This window comes from Tursiops truncatus, chromosome 11, assembly GCF_011762595.2.
Source record: "Tursiops truncatus isolate mTurTru1 chromosome 11, mTurTru1.mat.Y, whole genome shotgun sequence".
Lineage (NCBI taxonomy): Eukaryota > Metazoa > Chordata > Mammalia > Artiodactyla > Delphinidae > Tursiops > Tursiops truncatus.
Window position 1 is genome coordinate 6,307,917 of NC_047044.1, and position 15,904 is coordinate 6,323,820.

Consider the following 15,904-nt stretch of genomic DNA (forward strand, 5'->3'; position numbering starts at 1 on the left):
GGCCAAATAAATAAATAAATATTTTTTAAAAAAAACAAAAAAAACCATGTGGGGCGCAGGGAAGACTGCATGGGTTTACTGACCCCGGGCACATCCCTGCGAGGTAAACGTGCTAACTTTAGCCATGGCTCTTAGGCTAAAGACATGACACGCTGTCCCTAGACACCCTTGAGAATAGGTCATACCTATATTCATATTTTCTTCCTGGTAAAACCCCTTCTTGAGGACAGTCTGGGGAGGAACAGCTGTGTTGGGGATGTCTTGGGCTGGAGGAAAGGGGACTAGGACTCTTTTGAATGCCTTGGTGCCGCTTGGTGTCCTTGTCTGTCACCTCATTTGAGTATCAGGATACTGTGACGTAGAAGTACTTCGTTTTCTGAGAAGGAAAGCAAGGTTCCCAGAAAACGAGCGGCACAGGCTTTGGCCACGGGTTTGTCTGGCGCTCGGAGCCTTGTGATCTTGCCTTTAAGGTAACTGTCGAGCCACTGCTGCTGTGGGCAAGATCTGAGGCTCAGCCCTTCCCCGTGGGAGAGAGGACACGGGCGAGTGACGTGGGGCTCGAGGCCACACACACTGGGCTCCAAGTGACCGCCTCTTCCCCAGTGGCTACCTGTTTGGGTCTTACTCCAGCTGAGAGCCCTGGCAGATGCCAGGAGTGTGATTTGCATTTCAGAAGTGGAGGGGCTGGGACTTGAACTTGGAACTCTGTCAGACTCTGGAGCTTGTTCTCTTTGGGTTTTGGAATCTGGGGCGGCTGGGGGACGGAGCAGCTTTCCCCAAGGGCGACATTGGTGGTGGGGAGAGCATCCAAGATGAGCCTGGGGGGGCCTGGCGTGTGGAGTGCAGAGGGCTGTTTCACAGCCAGATTGGGTGGGTGCCCCTCAGGAGCAGAGGTGGGGCGTGAGTCCTCTGGGCAGGAGCTTGCGGGGCAAAGGAAATAGATCGGGTGCTTCTTGGATGTGGGGTCGCCTGAGGAGTAGTCTAGATGCTGATGGATTCAGAAGTGGTGGAGGGGGACAAGGGCCGGGTGATGGACAGGGAGGTGCAGAGCTGGGCTCGCTCGCTCTCGGTCAGAGGCAAGTGGGCTGAGTGGAAGTTAGTCTTCAACTCGTGTGCCTGGACTTTCTCGTAGACCAAAGAGAAGTACGAGAAATCCCTGAAGGAGCTGGGCCAGGGCACACCGCAGTACATGGAGGGCATGGAGCAGGTGTTTGAGCAGTGCCAGCAGTTTGAGGAGAAGCGCCTGCGCTTCTTCCGGGAAGTTCTGCTGGAGGTTCAGAAGCACCTAGACCTGTCGAACGTGGCCAGGTAAGTGTCCCTTAGCTGAAAAGCACATCCCAGGGAAGTCAGTGGAAAGTTGCTTTGGAATAAAGATCGGTTGCTGCTCTCCAGCCTTGGGGTGGCAGTGCTTGTCAGAAGGTCTTAAGTTCCCCTGTCCAGGGAGGGCCCTTTGGCCAAGCCTGCCTGTGGCCATGCAGTGTCCTGCTGCCTGGGACAACTGCTCCCTGGCCTGAGTCGGATGGCCGCCTGCCACTCTCTGCCAGCTCTGGGTGCAGTCCTCTGCATCTGGGCAGGAAGGGAGGGCCGCGGCTTGGACCCACCACAGTTGCACGTTTGAAATCAACCCGGGAGCAAGTCGAGCAGTTCCGGGGCTGGCACACCCTGCCCCCGGGATGGCCTTTCTTTGAGGACCTTTACGAGGTCTTTTCAATCCAGAGCAGCTGGCTGCCAGCTTGTTCCTTGACTTCCAGTGGTTCTGGGCCTCAGGCAGCACAGACCCTCAGAGACTCGGTTCTGAAAGGAGACGTGGAGGCTGTGATATTCCTTCCATACTTTCCTTGTCTTTGGTCCCATGACACCTTCGTCAGGGCAGAGGCCTGTGCTAACCCTGGACCTAGACTTCTGTCATCCACATAGCAGAGCCATTTAGAAATGATTCACAAGTTAAAGCTTGTCGTGAATAGGAAATTACATTCCTTTTGTCTCCTTCTAATAGGAAAAACATCAAAAGCAACAGTTATTCAGCTCCTCTGCCAAAAACTAATGGATCCTTATGAGTGTCTGTGAAGGAGGGGTATTATTCCCCATCTTGCTGATGAGGGAGCAGGCTGGCGTGGTTAAGGGACTTGCCCAAGGCTGCACCGCTGGCTGGGGCAGGGCTGGGGCTGCCAGGCTCTTCTGCGGGTGGAGTAACTCCCATCGTGTGAGGGCTTGTCGGTTGATGTGCCTTGCTTCCCTTAGTCCTCCAAGCCACCCTGGGGAGGAGATGGTGTAGTAGTGCTCTAGGGCTGCCGTAATGAAACACCCAAACCTGGGCAGCCACAGCAACAGAGATTTCTTCTCTTGCGCTTCTGCAGTCAAGGTGTCAGCGGGGCCTCACTCCCTCTGATGGCTCTGCTGTAGGGGAGGACTCTTCCTTGCCTCTTCCAGCTTTTGGTGTTTGGGGTCAATCCTTGGCCTTCCTTGACTTGTAGACAAGACACATCACTCCAGTCACATGGCCGTCTTCTGTGTCTTCACATTGTCTTCCCTCTGTCTCTGTACCCAAATTTCCCCCTTTTTATAAAAAGGTGGTTTTTTAATTTACAGATTACCTCTGTAAAGATCCTATTTCCCAATAAGGTCCCATTCCGTGGTACCGGGGTCTAGGACTCCAACATTATCTTTTTTGGAAGACACAGTTTACCCCATAACAGGTGGTATTATGCACACTCAGCGGAGGAAGACACTGAGGCCAGGCCCAGAGAGGGTAACTGACTTGCTAGCCATACAGCCTAGAAGTGAAAACACCAGGACCCGCAGTGGTCATACTCCTATCTGACATGGTCAGCTTCCTAGGGAGGCGAGCTGCTCTGAGCGGTCAAGCAGAAGCAGGAGTCCCCCCAGGTGGCTCGTGGGGTGTGCAGCCACCACAGCACTGGCCAATCTTCGTTTACTGTTTTTGCACAGCTGCGTGTAAACCTTCCTGCTTTTTTGAAGGGATGAGGGGGAGCTTTCTGACACTGAATTCTGGACCTGGTTAAATGGGACCACACAGATTGGTGGCCCATGTGGCCCAGATGCCAGCACCTTTTGTATTATCTGACACAGAGCAAAGCCAGGTTGTTGCCACCTGGTTTGATTTGTCAGAAGCTAAAGCTATGGCTTCCACGCCATGGTTCTTGTTTGTCCAATTCTGTGTGCATCACGGCCAGATGACCGTCCAGCTGAGCCAGGGCAAGGGTCTGATCTGCCCTGTGAAGTCGACTCTCGTGCGGCTGCAGACCATGGCGCCAGCTCTAGGCAGGCCCTGGGCGAGGCTGAGGGCTGGCCTTCCCGTCCTTCGAAAAGAGTCACGCTTCTGTCTCTGATTTAGCTACAAAAACATTTACCGAGACCTGGAGCAGAGCATCAAAGTTGCTGACGCGGTGGAGGACCTGAGGTGGTTCAGAGCCAACCACGGGCCAGGCATGTCCATGAACTGGCCACAGTTTGAGGTAAGAGGAGGCTCTACCTGTGACCTGTTGGCCTGGGAGGGGCCTAGGCTCACAGGGTCGAGTCATACACCGTTCTTTCTCCATCCAACTCAGAGCTGGCCTGTGCCCTGTTTATGTGGCAGCCTTTACACATGGCAACCCTAGAAACCAAGTGGATGTTTAATGTTCTGGGGGCTTCAGGATTACCAAAGGGCCTTCTGAATCCCTGGTGAAGATGCAATTATGTTCTTTGTAATTGAGAACTTTGATGGTCACTTGTTGACCATCTGGCATTCCCTTCGTGGTGAGTCCCAGGAGTTGCAGGAGTTACAGTTCCCTGCTCAACCCTGCGAGATGGCCAGGGAAGGAGTGGCCACAGTGCATTCCAGGCCTGGTGGGCCAAGAGCACCAGCTTAGCAGCCTCTGGTCCAGGACAAGAGGGGAGCATGGTCTCAGTGTGTAGCTGTTTTTACCCTTCACATGAGGGCTTTTCCTTATCTTCTTATATAAATTCAACCAACTCTGGTGTAGGATTAACTTTCTTCTTTTCCCATTTTCATGGGTCCAAGCTGTCCAGTATCTTTACATGCAAAATTCAAGGGCCTGGGGATCTCAAGGCTCTTCCAGCCCTAGAATTGGGTCCCCAGGCCCCACCTGGCCTCCTGTTGATAGCAGAGAAGGCAGTGGCCACAAGTCCCACCACCCTGTTCTCTGAGGGAAAGGATTCTCCCCACCTCGTGGCGAAGCAGGGGCTGGGAAGGGCCCCACAGTGCCATGGCTGCTGCCTCCCCTGGGGAGGATGCTGGAGGCAGCCCCCTCTGCCTTGGGCTCCAACCACCTGGCCCCACTGATTCGGTAGCGGCTGGAGTCCAGGCTGCACTCAGATCCTGCCTCAGCACTTACTAGCTGTGGGATGCTGAGCAAGTCATCTGCCCTTTTTGTGACTCAGTTTTCCCATGTGTAAAACAGGGATGACAACAGCCCCGATCTTCTTGGAGGCTGGAGGTTCAGTGACCTGGTCCATACTGGGTATTGCCCCTGGGCCCACCACACAGAAGCTTGTTTGGCCCCATCCCGGCCTATAGTTTTTTCAGTCCGCATCCCTGTGCCTCTGTTTTCTGGAGTTTCTCAAGAAAGCTTCTCCAGATGACAGTGTGGGTCCCTGGAGCTGAGCATTCCCCCTGCACTGCCTTTAGGACACCGGCTCCCAACAGGGACCAAGAGCAGAGGCCCAGGGCCTTCCCAGGTGGAAGTGGACCTAGAGGAGACAGCACAGCCCGACTTCTCCTCCCCCTAGTGATGGCACACGGGCAAGAAGCGAGTTGGTGATGGGACTTGTGCACACACCTGGATTCTCCTCTGTGGGGAGTGTTTGCTGCTCTCAGGAGAGGCTCAGGAAACCCTCTGTGACATGTACCCCCTCCAACCCCCAGGTCCCTTAGGGTTGTTCGTCCCTACCCAGAGAACAGAATGGTCTGGAAAGGAAGACTTGACAGGCAGTCTTGCTGGGGTGGGTGTCCTGGCCAGAGCCCATGGTGGCCCTTCTCTCTGTGGGTCCCACGGGCCGGGAACCCATGCCTGCATGTGTTGCATGCTTGCAGCTCTTACAGGATCATGCTTCCTTTCTCTAATGAAATGATTTGTTTTTATTTTCCATGCCACAAGGATGAAGTAAGTTCCTATTTTATGGCTAACTTATTGAATTCCAAACCTCTTGCAGTGTGTGTTCAGCCCAGGTGTGTCTGTGTGTGGCATCTGCAGCCTGATTCTGACAGGTTAAAGAACCGTGGCCACAGTGTAGCCCAGGCTGTTTTGTTGTCCAAGTTAATAGCGGACCCTTCCCTTCAGAGTTGGCCTGGTGTTGATCACATCGGCCCTTGGAAGCCACCCCATTAGGACGGATTTATATTTCAAAAGGTCCTATTTGCAGGGCAGAAATAGAGACACAGACGTAGAGAACAAACATATGGATACCAAGGGGGGAAAGTGGGGGGCGGGTGGTGGTGGTGGTGGTGGTGGTGGTATGAATTGGGAGATTGGGATTGACATATATACACTAATATGTATAAAATAGATGACTAATAAGAACCTGCTGTGTAAAAAATAAATAAAATTCAAAAAACATTTTTTAAAAAGGTCACTATGGGGATTCTGAGTTCCAGTTGAGTTCTCAGTCAGCTTATTTCAGTTAAGAAAATAATTAACAAATAAATAGGTGACTTAAGTTTGGGGTTGAGGGCCTAGGTCTGCCACCAACTCTGCATGGGCAAGTCACTTTTCTTTGTGGGCGTTGGTTTCCTCATCTGACAAATTGGCAGGTTAGACTTGAATGTTTCTAAGGTGACTTCTAGCCTTGAAATTCCATAACTACACATGAGCAAAGCTCATGACTCAAAGCACAGCTCAAAGTCATCCCAAATATTAATTCAGATAAAGCTGTTGGATAATGGGTAGAAATGGGGCAGGGGGAGAGTTCATTAAATGTGCACACATGCTTTTCTCCCAGTGTTTTCAGTGCAGTTGATAAAAGCCTGTTCACGTGCTGGGAAAATAGTGACCCTCTGGGGAGGCAAACACTGCTTGGCTTTGTTAGCTAGCCCCCAGCACGCTGCTCAGATGGGGGAGGACGTTCTGGGCAGGGAAGGGCACTGCTCCTTGGAGACTTGAGTGGCTGGGTTGCCCCTGCAGTGATGCGGGAGCTCCCCTGGGCCCCTGATTTTGTTTGCACCCAGGGCCCATTTCCCACACTGCAGGCTTGCTCAGGCCCCCATGCCCAGCTCTCTTGCCCTGCTGACGGTTCAGGGCACGGATGAGAGAGTCTTCAGCACTGAATGCCAAGCCCCTCGGAGGGTGGGCTCTGTCTCCTTTGGAAGCGCGAGGAAACCTGGCGAGGCCTCTGGCTGCTGCTGCGGGCCTGAGGGGGTCCGGAAGCTGAGTGCCACAGGGACAGGGGTTGGATGGGTAGGCTCCCTGGGACTGGAATGCAGGATCCCCGAGTGTCGGCTCCAGTCTTCTTATCATCCATCCGTCCCTGCAGGCTGGGCCTGGTGCTGACCTCCAGGCCCCCTGAGGAGTCCACACTTTGCACAGTGAGGAGGGGTCAGTGGTAGGTGTCATGAGCCCGGGGTCTGCTGGGTAACAAGGGAGAGCAGAGGCAGCAAGGGTAGATGCCACTAACTGTGCGGGGCAGGCCACTGGCTCACTGGCCGGTGTTTTAGACTGATGTGGCCTCAAACAAATGAAATTCCTGATTTCTCTCCCTCGGCACCCGTTGCTCAGGAGTGGTCTGCAGACCTGAATCGAACTCTCAGCCGGAGAGAGAAGAAGAAGACTGCTGATGGTGTGACCCTGACGGGCATCAACCAGACCGGGGACCAGGCTCTGCAGAACAAGCCCAGCAGGTGGGCACTGGGGCGGCCTCAATCCCTGGAAAGGTCCCCTTGGTCCTCTGCATGGGCTGGGACGCCCCCACCTGGAACACCGGAAGACTCCCCAATGGGGCCTCGCAGGGAGCCCCAGGGCCATCTTTCCAGACACTCCCGGGCTGCCTGCCCTCTGCTGGGCAGTGGCCCAAGGTCATCTCTGGAGAGAATCATCAGTCCACCTGGTGCCAGAGCTGCAGAAAGATCCAGAGGGGGAGCCTTTGCCACAAATGTGCTTTGGGCCCCAAATGAGGGGAAGAACTTATGTTAGGTGCTGGTCATTATGTGTCCCCAGTGGTGCACACGGGCAGGTGGAGGTCACTGTCGGTGGGGTCCTTCAAGAGGGTTCAGGTGTCCTGGCCAGGTTTGTACTTACTTCCCGTGCCGTATGCAGGTGCCTGATTCGGGGGTGGGGCATTGTCAAGTGCCCCCTTTTTCAAATTACCTCTTTGCTGAGAGCACTGGTTATTTCTGACCTCATTGTTTGCTAAAACTGAGTTTGGATCAAAGAGGTGGCACTGAGGTCCTTTAGAACCTCCTGGAAAGTGTGTGCCAGGTGAGGCCACAGAGTTCCCAGCAGATAGTGTTGCTGTCCTCTGCAGAGCTGAGGCTGCCCTGCAGGCCCTGGGCCCAGAGGCCTCCACGGAATGCTGGGTGATAACACACCTCAGGCTCGTGGCTTCCTAGGAAGAGTCAGCGCAGGTTCCGCAGGCCTTTCTGTAGCCCTGGGCACTGAAGCCCCCGCCCAGTCTCCCTGGGCTGACATGGCCACTTGTCATTCAGCTGCTGTGCCACCATCTGGGCAGGTGGGCCTGATTAAGTGACTGCAGCAGTGAGCACCGTGCCAGGGGTCAGGCCAGCACCTGTGTGACTATGGGCGGGGTGGGGCGGCCTAGGCTGGCCAGGGCTGCTGCACAAATTCAGCTGCCCAGCACCAACCCCCTTTCAGGTCAGCTGGAGAAAGGTGCCGAAGAGGGAGGAGGGCCTGGTGGTCTTAGACATGTGGCCCGGATGTAGGCAGCAGGCAGGCATAGGCCCAGTGCCTCTTGCCTGGCCTGAAACCAGTGAGGCAGTTGCCGGCCACTTGGGGTCACTCTGGTGGCATTTGAAGCATTTCCTTGCCTACCCTCCCCCTCTCTGACTGAGCCATCCCCCCAGCACTTTGTGGGCCCGCGCCGTGCCGCCCTGGCTTGGGAGGTGGTGCTGGCATGGGGAGCCCTGCCCTGCAGCTCAGTGGTGCGGTTCTTCAGCTCAGAGTTCTACAGTGGGGTGCGTGGGCTCTCGGGGGCCTGTCTTATCTCTACCATCTTGTTCTACGCTCTGCATTTCATCACCTGGCTGTCAGCACTCAGGCCAGGCTGGGGTCAAATTTCTCTCTGGTCCCCTCTGGGCCTGGCACACAGTAGGCAGTTGATACAGTTAAGCAGATGGATTTTCCCTCTCTGGAGCACAAAAGGGGTCCTTTCTTCCCAGAAAGGGCTATTCAGCAGGCTTTGCTTCCGATTTTGGAAGTTGCAGACCCAGAAGAACCAGGGCGGAGGCTGTTGGGCCCTTTTGTAGTCAGAAGGAGAGGGTACGCTGCTCTGTGGGGTCTGGAGAGCTCCGGGAGCCTCCCTCCTGCTCTCGGCAGGGCTCTGAGCCTCCCCGGCTGTCACCCTCGCCAGGCTGAGCCCCACAGGCTGGCGGCTGCCAACTCTCAGCAGAGAGCCAGGTGGGGCGGACTATGGAGAGAACCCCTGAGCCCAGAAGCACTTTGCTCCAGCGAAATCCTGTGCCCACCTCAGGGCTCCTGTTCAGGATAGACTGTGTTCAGACACAAGGAGGGCAAAGGGAAACCTTGTTCTCTCTTAGACACTTAAAGCGCAATTAACAGCCAAAGCGTTGCCAAGTGTTTTGCTAAAACAGGCTTTCTGCACAGACAACATATTCCTCCTATTTGACGGGGAGCCGATTTGTCCCTTCAAACCCTGGCCCTGTGATCCTGCAGCTGGGAGCACCCGGGACCTTGGGGGCCACCGAGTTGGGGTCCCCTGAAAGCTCTCTCTCTCCCCGTAGCGACTTTAGTGTCCCGAGCAACAGCGCACGGTCAGCGCAGTCACTGTCCAGCTACAACCCCTTCGAGGACGAGGACGACACGGGGAGCACCGTCAGTGAGAAGGAGGACATTAAGGCCAAAAAGTTGGTGAACAAACGTTTCCCTCTGGTTTCCACCTCGCTCCTTTGTCTCTCCTCTCTGTCCAGGGTCTCACCCCCTCGGCACTCAAAGCAATGCATGAGGCCTGCAGGAGGTGGCCCGGCTGCCAGCTGGTGGACGGTCTCTGGCTTCTCGATCTCTTAGGGAGGGAGGCACCAATTAACAAGCTGTGGTTGCTTTTTCTCTGCCCTCTGTTAACCCATGTCAAGGTCCCGGCACACCAGCACAGGAAGATGGGCATGCCGGGCGGCCCCGCAGGGAGCCTGCCCACGCAGGGCTGCTGAGGGGGCTGTGATCCTGCAGAAGGGGTCCCAGCCCAGCCCCAGGGCTCCCTCGGCTGCCTGGGCGGGGACCAAGGCTCCAGGCAGGGCTTCAGGCCTCTGCCAACCCCATGCTCAGGGCCCTTGGGTCAACCCTTTCTTGCAGTGTGAGCAGCTACGAGAAGACCCAGAGCTACCCCACGGACTGGTCAGACGATGAGTCTAACAACCCGTTCTCCTCCACGGACGCCAACGGGGACTCAAATCCATTTGACGAGGACACACCCTCGGGGACGGAAGTGCGGGTCCGGGCCCTTTACGACTACGAAGGGCAGGAGCACGATGAGCTGAGCTTCAAGGCTGGTAGGTGGCCCTCCCGGCTGGCATCTGGGGCGAGTGCTTCCAGCCTGCTGGGGGAGGTTGTTGTTTTTTAAGTCTGCTAAAATTTCCTGCTAGTTTCATTTGTGTGTTGGCCAATCCACCCCCCATTTTAAAAGTAGCAGATGGGGCTTCCCTGGTGGCGCGGTGGTTGAGAATCCGCCTGCCGATGCAGGGGACAAGGGTTCAAGCCCTGGTCCGGGAAGATCCCACATGTTGTGGAGCAACTAAGCCCGTGCGCCACAACTACAGAAGCCTGCTTGCCTAGAGTCCATGCTCCGCAACAAGAGAAGCCACCGCAATGAGAAGCCCACACACCGCAATGAAGAGTAGCCCCCACTCTCCGCAGCTAGAGAAAGCACGCACGCAGCAAGGAAGACCCAATGCAGCCAAAAATAAATAAATAATTAAAATAAATAAATTTAAAAAAAAAGGTAGCAGATGCTCAACACCAAAGCTTAGAAGACAGCGAGGTGCCCATGTGCCTTTGCCCAAGATGCTGCCTCAGCAGGGCTAAGGCCTGTGCACAGGAGATGCTGATCACCAGGCTCTCTGGAAGCAGCTGCCCTATGGGTCCCCAAGGGAAGCCTTTCTCCAGAGGCCCACAGCTGGCAGAGGAGCCCAGACCCCAGAATAGCAGGCAGCATGTCCGTGGGGCTGCAGAGCCTCATCTTGGGGCAGTGCTTTTCACACTCTTCCTGCAGCCATGCTGTGTGCACACCTACCACCAACACACCTTTGCTGCCAGTAGCTGAAACCCCGGTTTTATAGACCAGTCTGGATCCTGATTGTATGAGCTCTGTGGGTGGAGATTTTCTGTCCTGTCCTTTTTTTTTTTTTAATGCTGGTTGTAGTTCACCAAATGGGTTGCAGCCCTCCAGTTGAAGAGCACTACCTTAGCGCCTGTCCAGAGACGCTTGATCGGCCTGTGCCAAGTGGGCCCAAAGGGAGCCAAGTTCCTTCCTTCTGCCTTGCCCCTCCTCAAAGCCAGCCCAAATTCAGCATCCATCCCTCCAGGGCAGGGGCTGTGCTGGGCCCTGACTCAACCAGCACAGGCTAAAGTGTGCCCTCCATGCTCCATCTCTGGGACGGACCCTCACTTCTGACCCCACCCCACACCGGCTGGGGCTGTGTCCGGAAGCCCTTCTCTCTGCACTCAGCAGGCCGGCCAGCTCTCCCCAGACACTCGACCCCAGGGTTGGTCATTGGGTGCCTCTGGCTGGTTGTAGAAAGTTCTTTTCTTTTTTTTTTTTTTTAATTTATTTAATTTATTTATTTTTGGCTGTGCTGGGTCTTCGTTGCTGTGCGCAGGCTTTCTCTAGTTTTGGTGAGCCAGGGCTACTCTTCATTGTGGTGCACAGGCTTCTCATTGCGGTGGCTTCTCTTGTTGCGGAGGACGGGCTCTAGGTGCGTGGGCTTCAGTAGTTGTGGCACTTGGGCTCAGTAGTTGTGGCTTGCGGGCTTAGTTGCTCCACAGCATGTGGGATCTTCCCAGACCAGGGCTCGAATCCATGTCCCCTGCATTGGCAGGCGGATTCTTAACCACTGCACCACCAGGGAAGCCCTGGATGTAGAAAGTTCTTACGTGTCTTTTTTTTTTTTTTTTTCTGTACGCGGGCCTCTCACTGTTGTGGCCTCTCCCGTTGTGTAGCACAGGCTCCGGACGCACAGGCTTAGCGGCCATGGCTCACGGGCCTAGACGCTCCGCGGCATGTGGTATCTTCCGGACCGGGGCACGAACCCGTGTCCCCTGCATCAGCAGGCAGACTCTCAACCACGGTGCCACCAGGGAAGCCCCTCTTACGTGTCTTTAAACACCTTTGTTGAGTTTTCTTTTCTTTTCTTTTTTTTTGGTGGGGTGGGGGGGTGTGCCTTGAAACTTGCGGGATCTTAGTTCCCTGATCAGGGATCGAACCCACACCCCCTGTAGTGGAAGGGTAGAGTCCCAACCCCTGGACCGCCAGGGAATTACCTCGAGTTTTCTGACATCTTTGGTTGGGGTTGTTTCCCCCCTGCTTTGTTTGTTGATTGATTGATTTTTAATTTCTCATTCTTTCTAAATCTTTCTTTTTCTCATTTGGCCCCACTGTAGAGCTTGTGGGATCTTAGTTCCCTGACCAGGGATTGAACCTGGTCCCCGGCAGTGAAAGCGCCAAGTCCTAACCACTGGACTGCCAGGGAATTCCCTCTAAATTTTACCTATTGGATTAGTCAGCAGTTTTATAGATTTAAAATGTTTCCTTCTGTTCCCAGTGAATTACCAAAAGCAAACTGAAATGAATGTTTCTAGTCACTGGTTTACATTTCCACAACTTGGAAGGTTCCTATTAGTTTTGTCTGTTTTCTGTGTTATTTTTCTTTTCCCCGACGTGACATTAGTTCCCGGCCCATACTGCTTCCTCTGTCTTAAGCACGCTCTGGCCGCTCTCCACTTCTCTGGGCCTTGGGAGCCTGCAGAGTCTTCACTTGGTGCACTTTTCACCACGTGACAGCATAATAGAGCTGGTGCCCCGTCGGCTCCGGGCAGCCTCGCTCATCAGGGCCTGATGGGAGAAACACCAGTCGTCAGTGTCGCCCCTGCCAGGGGCCCACGGGGGCACCTGGGGGTGGGCGAAGATGAGGTTTACCGCTCAGCACGCCACACCTCGGCCCCCTGCATTTGCTCCTGATGTTGCCAAGCCAGACTTGCATGAGCACGGGTGCTGACAGAAGCGGGTCAGGTGCACAGCAGCGGGCAGAGCCATCTCGCTCATGGGAGTAATGGCAGCCCCCGTTTACCGAATGCTCGCTACGTGGACCCAGGGCCCTTTTGTGTTTTAACACTTAGTCCTCACAGTGCCCCCCCCACCCTTCCCCCGGTCCACAGATGAGGCAGCTAGCTCCAGGGATGGGGCCTTGGCCAGGTCTCCCAGCAGCCCAGGTATTGGCCCCCCAGGCATCTGGATCAGTATTGCTGCTACACGAAATAAGGAGTCAGGGAAATGTTGCTAAACAAGGCTTAATTGCCTGAGGGAAAAAAATGCAACTGACCCTGAAAAATGGACCAAAATGCCAACAGGAAATACAAAGCTGCAAAGTGACCAATAAGGACAGGCCTCAGCTGGCCTGTCTTCTGCCAGTCCCCACAGCCATCTCTGCAGGGTGGTCACCGGCCAGAGCTCCTTCCTGTCCCCTGGTCTGGGCTGCTCTGTCTGTCCTGAACAGGAAAATGCCACGCCTGGACCTCCCTCCACCTCAGCCCTGACCACACCTTTGGTCCTTGTCCCCTGGCCTGTCTCCTTGAGGAACCAGGGCTCCATCTGTCCCTCTCTCGTGTCTGTATCTCCTTCACCACCCAGGGCCTTGGTGTGATGTAGAGGTTCCTTCATGCTTGAACAAACAAAAGATAAATCAAACTGCACTAACACAGAGCCATGGGGAGATTCCAGAACCGTGCCGACACTCTCAGTGTTGGGAGGGGTTGATTTCCTTAAGTCAGAGGACAAATGTTGTGAGCTAGCTGCTGGGGATAGAATAATGGGTCCCCAACGCTCCCACAGCCTGCAGTCTAGACACTCATTAAATGAAGGCACCAAGACCATGGCAACGAGTGCTGGAGGAGATACAAGAAGATCAGGCGGGCCAGGGCCCAGGGGAAGGAAGGATGGCAGTACAGGGCTGTGAGGGAGGTGGCACAGACCCTGTGAAAGGATTCCTCTGACCTGGCCTGGGACAGTCAGGGAGGCAAAAGTCCTGCAGCGTTTAATTCTGCAGTCTCTGTGGGAGCCCCGCTGGCAACTGAGAACAGCTTGCTTTAGGATCACTGTGTGAAAGACCTGGGTCTTTAGATCTCTCAGAGGCCCCCATGACTAAACACGAAACCTCAGATGCAACTTGATAGAGAAAGAGCCAGGCCCTCGGGCCACGTTGCCCCCAGGAGAATGCCTGCCCCTCCCACCCAAGTTAGGGACCCTCTGTGGGCCCAGGGTGGGGGCTAAAACATGAGGGTGATTCTCTGACCCTGTGGTCACCAAGACCGCTTCCTTTCTGTCTTGCAGGGGATGAGCTGACCAAGATAGAGGATGAGGATGAGCAGGGCTGGTGCAAGGGACGGTTGGACAACGGACAGGTTGGCCTGTACCCAGCGAATTACGTCGAGGCGATCCAGTGACGGGCTGGTGGGCTGGCTGGCGGAGGGGTGGAGGTGGAGGTCCCAGGGGCTCTGTTAGCCATTGGCCCCGGGCTCTGGTGCCTCCAGCCAGCTGTGTGGGCATCCACTCCTTTTCCTGCAAAAGATGATGGTTCCATTGCTCTTGGCTTCATGGTGTCTCTTGAAGGCAGACAAGCTGGTCCTTTTACCTGGGACTCGGCACCCTTTCCACAGTGCAAATGGAGAGATCTGAGCACAGGAAGATGCAGTACAACAGAAATCGCCGGGACCCTCCCCTGCCCCCGCTCCCCCACTCGCTGTGTGTTGGCTTATCATGGATCTGTATATTCTTGACCTTGTCTTTCCTCCTCTCCTCCAAGTCCATGGTAATGGTGGGTTACACTGATTCTGGTTCCACTGATTACTTTCTCTGACGAGTCCCATCACCTGCAACTTAGATGAACAAACTTACATGCCATTTTCTGAGGGAGGACTTTGAGGTTTTTAATTTAAAGGCTGTGTACAGTTACTTTTTTATATACATGTTCTTCCATTCATTTATACTTAAATTATGGCATAGATGGATGTACACCAGTCTTAAGGAAATATCTCTATTTCCATGTCGTACTGTTAATCAACCATGCCACTGCCTGGGGCAAGCTGCGAGAGCCAGTAGCTCATCTGGACAGACAATGTTTGAGACAAGAGATTGCAGTAGAAAGATGGGAACACATGGCTGGATTCCTGTTGTGAATGCTTGTCCACATTTGGGGCATCCAAATATGACTTTCGCAAATAACCTTATGTAGAACTCTCTAAAGTCACCATATTTAAAAACTGTTTTCACTCTGTGCTTAAAACTTCACTCATGCAAATTAACAATTTTATCAGTGATTTGAAAGGTTAAAAAATAAGAAGACTAACTTTTCAAGTGAATGCATCTATAGTTAAGATGCTTTATGTTAGACTGTCATGTCTTGGTGTATATCTGTATATATTATTTGATATTCAGAGAATCTAAAGAGCTCGTCTACTGTGTTAATGAGATTTAACAGCTTTTGACAGTGGGTTTAATTTGTAAACTGCTTAAAGACCGTGGCATTTGGGCACAGGCCTGGCTGGTCAGCTGAGACCCTCCGGGCTCGGGCCCTGGGCCTCTCTGAAGTGGAGCCTGCTGTAGGGAAGTCTGTCCTCACTGGCTAGCTGTGGGTCCAACTTCTAACTAGCCTTAGTCCTTTCTGTAGCAGAACACTGTACAAACCTCCCGTGTCTTTCCAGCAGTTGAAGATTTCATTGTCATCTGTATTCCTCGTGAGCAAACAAAAGCTGGGTCTCACCCCCCTAGCACAAGGGTCTCTTCTCAGTATCCTTAGTCATCAGGGAGCAGGCGTGCTGGGGCCGGAAGCTACACTGTAATCATGGGACAGGGGAGGGAGGGATAACCTTTATTTTGTGTAACTCAGACATTGGAGAAGTGGCTGCTGCCATCACAAGCTATGCATTTTATTCAATGTTTCCAGTGAGCTTGATGTCTTGCTTGGAAAATGGATGTGTGTCTGTCTGTCATGAACACTTACCAGCAGAAATCCTCATTCCTTTGCTACAGATGTACCAAAAATTGTCACGTCTTTTCAGTTTAGGTGTTTCTTTAAACGCATAGTATTTTAGGAAAAAAATCAATAAACAGTTGATCTCGTGAGTATGACAGTCTCTGTGCTGTGCGTGTGCCGCATGCTGTCATCAGCTGGTGGACGTGTCTTCACTGGCGTTTATGCACCAGCTCTGGAGCCAGGCAAGATCCCAGGTACAAGACCACTGCCCAGGGGGCCGTGTCCCTGTCCCACTGCCCCTGCCAAGCTAGAGGTTGGGGAGTTGAGGCACCGGAGCCCCTTGCAGTTCTTCTCTCCCCCAAACCTGCCGCTGTGTGGCCTAGGCTCCCCCTGTGTGGGCAGCAGGCTGGTGCCTCCCTGCCCACTCCCCAAGGCCCAAATAGCAGGACCAGCCCAGAGACCACTCATCACCCGAGCTTCCCTGAACGTATTTCCTGAGCACCCGCTGTGCACTGA

The 15,904-nt window shown here is 54.1% G+C and overlaps 1 protein-coding gene across 2 annotated transcripts in view; it reads left to right on the forward strand.

The window, feature by feature from the left end:
- PACSIN2 (protein kinase C and casein kinase substrate in neurons 2) overlaps window positions 1-15,540 on the forward strand; it is a 139,531-nt gene extending 123,991 nt beyond the window's left edge. Inside the window, exons 6-11 of one of the 2 annotated variants that reach the window (XM_033865896.2) lie at window positions 1,133-1,308; window positions 3,356-3,476; window positions 6,735-6,856; window positions 8,933-9,055; window positions 9,498-9,694; window positions 13,747-15,540. In XM_033865896.2, coding sequence (XP_033721787.1) covers window positions 1,133-1,308; window positions 3,356-3,476; window positions 6,735-6,856; window positions 8,933-9,055; window positions 9,498-9,694; window positions 13,747-13,859 — 852 coding nt within the window. In that variant the 3' untranslated portion in view covers window positions 13,860-15,540. The remainder of the gene's footprint in view (window positions 1-1,132; window positions 1,309-3,355; window positions 3,477-6,734; window positions 6,857-8,932; window positions 9,056-9,497; window positions 9,695-13,746) is intronic. The other variant, XM_033865897.2, reaches the window with a different exon arrangement.
- The last annotated feature ends 364 nt before the right edge of the window (window positions 15,541-15,904 follow it).